This window comes from Nicotiana tabacum, chromosome 3 (genome assembly GCF_000715075.1).
Source record: "Nicotiana tabacum cultivar K326 chromosome 3, ASM71507v2, whole genome shotgun sequence".
NCBI lineage: Eukaryota > Viridiplantae > Streptophyta > Magnoliopsida > Solanales > Solanaceae > Nicotiana > Nicotiana tabacum.
The window spans coordinates 186,307,252-186,310,713 of NC_134082.1; the positions used below are offsets into that span (position 1 = coordinate 186,307,252).

The 3,462-nt window shown below is 39.5% G+C and overlaps 1 protein-coding gene across 1 annotated transcript; it reads left to right on the top strand.

Moving 5' to 3' along the window:
* Window positions 1-2,382: 2,382 nt before the first annotated feature.
* Window positions 2,383-3,212, top strand: LOC142178438 (uncharacterized). Its single transcript, XM_075247906.1, has 2 exons — window positions 2,383-2,907; window positions 3,102-3,212. The coding sequence occupies exons 1-2, from the start codon at window positions 2,383-2,385 to the stop codon at window positions 3,210-3,212; spliced, it is 636 nt and encodes a 211-aa protein (XP_075104007.1).
* The last annotated feature ends 250 nt before the right edge of the window (window positions 3,213-3,462 follow it).

Below are 3,462 nucleotides of genomic sequence, written 5' to 3' on the forward strand. Positions count from 1 at the left end.
AATATTGGCAACAAAAGGCAGGCATGACTTGGTTAAAGGAAGGGGATAGGAACACTAAGTTCTTCCACGCACAAGTTAGAGGTAGGAGGAAGATACTTCAGCTTAACAGAATTCAAAATAGTGGAGGAACATGGATTGAATAAGAACAAGAAATTGCAGAAGAGGCTATCAAATTCTACGAGGAATAGTTCACAGAAGCAGCTACTCCTTCATCTTTTGATATCGTAGAGCATGTTCCTAATCTGATTAACACTGAGCAGAATGTATAATTGATTAATCAGCCAACAAAAGAGGAGGTTAAAGTGGTAGTACTTGGTGGTGATAGTGTAGGGGGGCCAGATGGTATGACAGGCAAATTCTATCATTCTTGTTGGGACATAATAGGGGATGACCTGTACGATATGGTGAGGGCTTTTTTCAATAGTCATGAGCTACCCAAGTGTGCAACACACACCAACCTAGTTCTTCTACCAAAGAAAAAAGAAGTTACCACTTTTTCTGATTTAAGACCAATAAGCCTCAGTAATTTTTAAAATAAGGTTATATCGAGGGTGGTACATGAAAGGCTAGTGAAACTTTTCCCTAGTCTGATATTGGAGGAACATGCAGGTTTTGTTAAGGGCAGGAATATAATAGAAAACATCCTTCTAACTCAGGAGATAGTGACTGACATTAGGCTTAGAACTAAGGCTGGACCTAATGTCATCCTGAAGCTAGATATGACCAAAGCTTATGATAGATTATCTTGGCTATTCCTAACCAAGGTATTGAGAAAGATGAGATTCACAGAAAGGTTGATAAGGATTGTCTTTGGATTAGTTTCAAACAATTGGTACTTTATTCTAATCAATGGTCAAGCTCATGGATTCTTTAAGTCCTCAAGGAGAGTAAAACAAGGTGATCCTGTATCTCCAACTTTGTTTATATTGGCAGCAGAAGCATTATCTAGGGGTCTCAATGCACTACATACTAACCTGTATTTTTGTGGATTTGGGATGCCAAAGTGGAGTCCAAAGATCAATCATTTGGCGTATGCAGATGACATGATTATTTTCTCATCCTCAGATGAAACATCTCTGATGTTGATTATACAAGTGTTGAAGGCATATGAAGCTGCATCTGGGCAGCTTGTTAGCAAGACCAAATCAGCTGTGTACCTGCATCATTTAACAGACACGGAAGTGGTCAGCAAGGTGGAAAGGATCACAGGCATTCATAGGAATGATTTTCCTATCATATATCTAGGTTGTCCTATATTTTATGCAAGGAGAAAGTTGGAATACTATCAGCCCCTAATTACTAAGGTAATGGACAAACTGCAATCATGGCAGAGCAAGTTATTATTAGTAGGGGCAGGGCAGCTCTCATATCCCATGTACTGCAAAGCATGCCTATGCATCTACTATCAGCTGTAAACCCTCCAAATTATGTGATAAATAGGTTGCACAAATTGTTTGCTCAGCTTTTTTGGAGCAGCTCTGTAGGAGGAACTAGTAGGCATTGGGCTTCATGGAATACCTTATGCAAGACAGTTGAGGAAGGAGGAATAGGTTTCAGGTCACTGCATGATGTAGCAAAGGCATTATTCAGCAAGTTGTGGTGGAATTTCAGAACAAAACCAAGCCTATGGAGCTCTTTCGTATGTCAGAAATACTGTAAAAATTGAATTCTGTAATTGTTCCATGGAAAAGGGGGTCTCACATTTGGAGAAAAATGTTGGAATGCAGAGATCTGATTGAACATCAAATCCTTTGGCAAACAAAAAGGGGATCCTCACTATTTTGGTTTGAAAACTGGACAGGTCTTGGGGCACTATATTTTTTAGTTCCTCAAGACTTTGGCATTGATGAAAATGTACATAATGTACATGATGTTACCTTAGATGGTGAGTGGGATGTGGACATGCTATTTGAAATACTTCCTGAAGACTTAGCAGTACACATTCTGGAGAAAATCAAACCACTTTCACCTCAGCAGGGTCTTGACATGCCTTGTTGGATGCTGGAAACAAGAGGATATTTCAGTGTTAAGTCAGCATGGGAGTATACAAGAAGAAGAGACGAACCAATAACAGCTTATAGAATGATTTGGGTAAAGGGACTGCCTTTTAAAATAGCATTTTTCATGTGGAAAGTGTGGAAAGCAAAGCTACCTTTAGATGATTTTTTGAAAAGGGTAGGCTACTGCATGCCATAAAAATGTTGGTGTTGTGTACATCCTGACGAAGAATCTCTTCAACACTTGTTTTTTAGATCAGAAACTGCAAAGACAACTTGGAAGTATTTTCTATCGAGGGCATGAATAGTTGTGGAGGGACTTACATTGCACCAAGCAATCACAAAATGTTGGACTGCAAATGTGTACTTAAGGCTTAAACCAGTAATGCAAGCACTCCCCTCATGTGTAGTCTGGGAACTCTGGAAAAGAAGAAATAGTATGAAGTATGGTGATGCTGTGACAACTAGCAGGGTGATTTATCAAGTTTCATCAAATCTACAGGCATTGGTGAAAGTGAGAAAGCCTAGGATGGACATGGTACCTCACAAATGGCAAGATCTATTAGCTATGATGGAAAATTTCACTCCTAAACTTAAGGTTACCAAAGTCATGTGGGAATTTCCAAGTGCAGGATGGCTAAAAGTAAATACGAATGGTGCATCGAGGGGAAATCCAGGTAGGAGCTCAATAGGTTTTTGTATAAGAAATGAAAATGGTGACATAGTCAAGTCATTAGGGAAGGAGATTGAGGAGACAACAAACACAGTAGCTGAAGCGAAGGCCATGGTAGAAGCACTAAGGTTCTGCAGATTTCAAAAATACTCTCATGTATGGATTCAAACTGACTCAATGCTATTAAAAAAGATAATGGATGGGATATGGAAACCACCATGGATCATATCTGAGCAGGTAGAGGAAATGATGCAACTAATGAATGGGGGCAATTACACAGTTACTCATATTCATAGGGAGGGCAACAAGCTGGCAGATCACTTGGCTAATTATGCTTTAGATCATGGAGAAATAGAATGCCAACAATTCTGGCATCTAGATGCACAGGGAAGGAGGTTAGTTAATGAAGATAATCTGCAATGTCCAAGAAGGGTGAAGGTGGACAGGAGATAAGAAGCAAAGAGAAAAGGAAGAGCATTCAATCCACTGGGAGGACATTAAAGCAGGTGCAAAAGGGTTTAAAGAAAAATGGGATGGATTGAGACTTCCATGTAGTGTTATGGAGAGCATGCGATTCTCATCAAAATGGGAGCATGGAAAACATGATGGGAATTTCAAGTTCTGGACAGAAATAGATGCCAATTCGATTGGAGTTTGCACCAGCATGCTAGGGAATTTCGAGGATTTGCAAGTTTATAATTGATTAATGCTGTAAGATGAAGGGAACTCGAGAACTAGTAAAACGAATGGAACAAACATCAGAATGCGTTTTGGAAACATAAGACAAACCAA

Coding starts and splice junctions, on each gene's coding strand:
- LOC142178438 (XM_075247906.1), top strand. CDS start 2,383: ATGCAAGCACTCCCCTCATGTGTAGTCTGGGAACTCTGGAAAAGAAGA. Junction 2,908..3,101: donor CATGGATCATATCTGAGCAG/GTAGAGGAAATG, acceptor ATGTCCAAGAAG/GGTGAAGGTGGACAGGAGAT.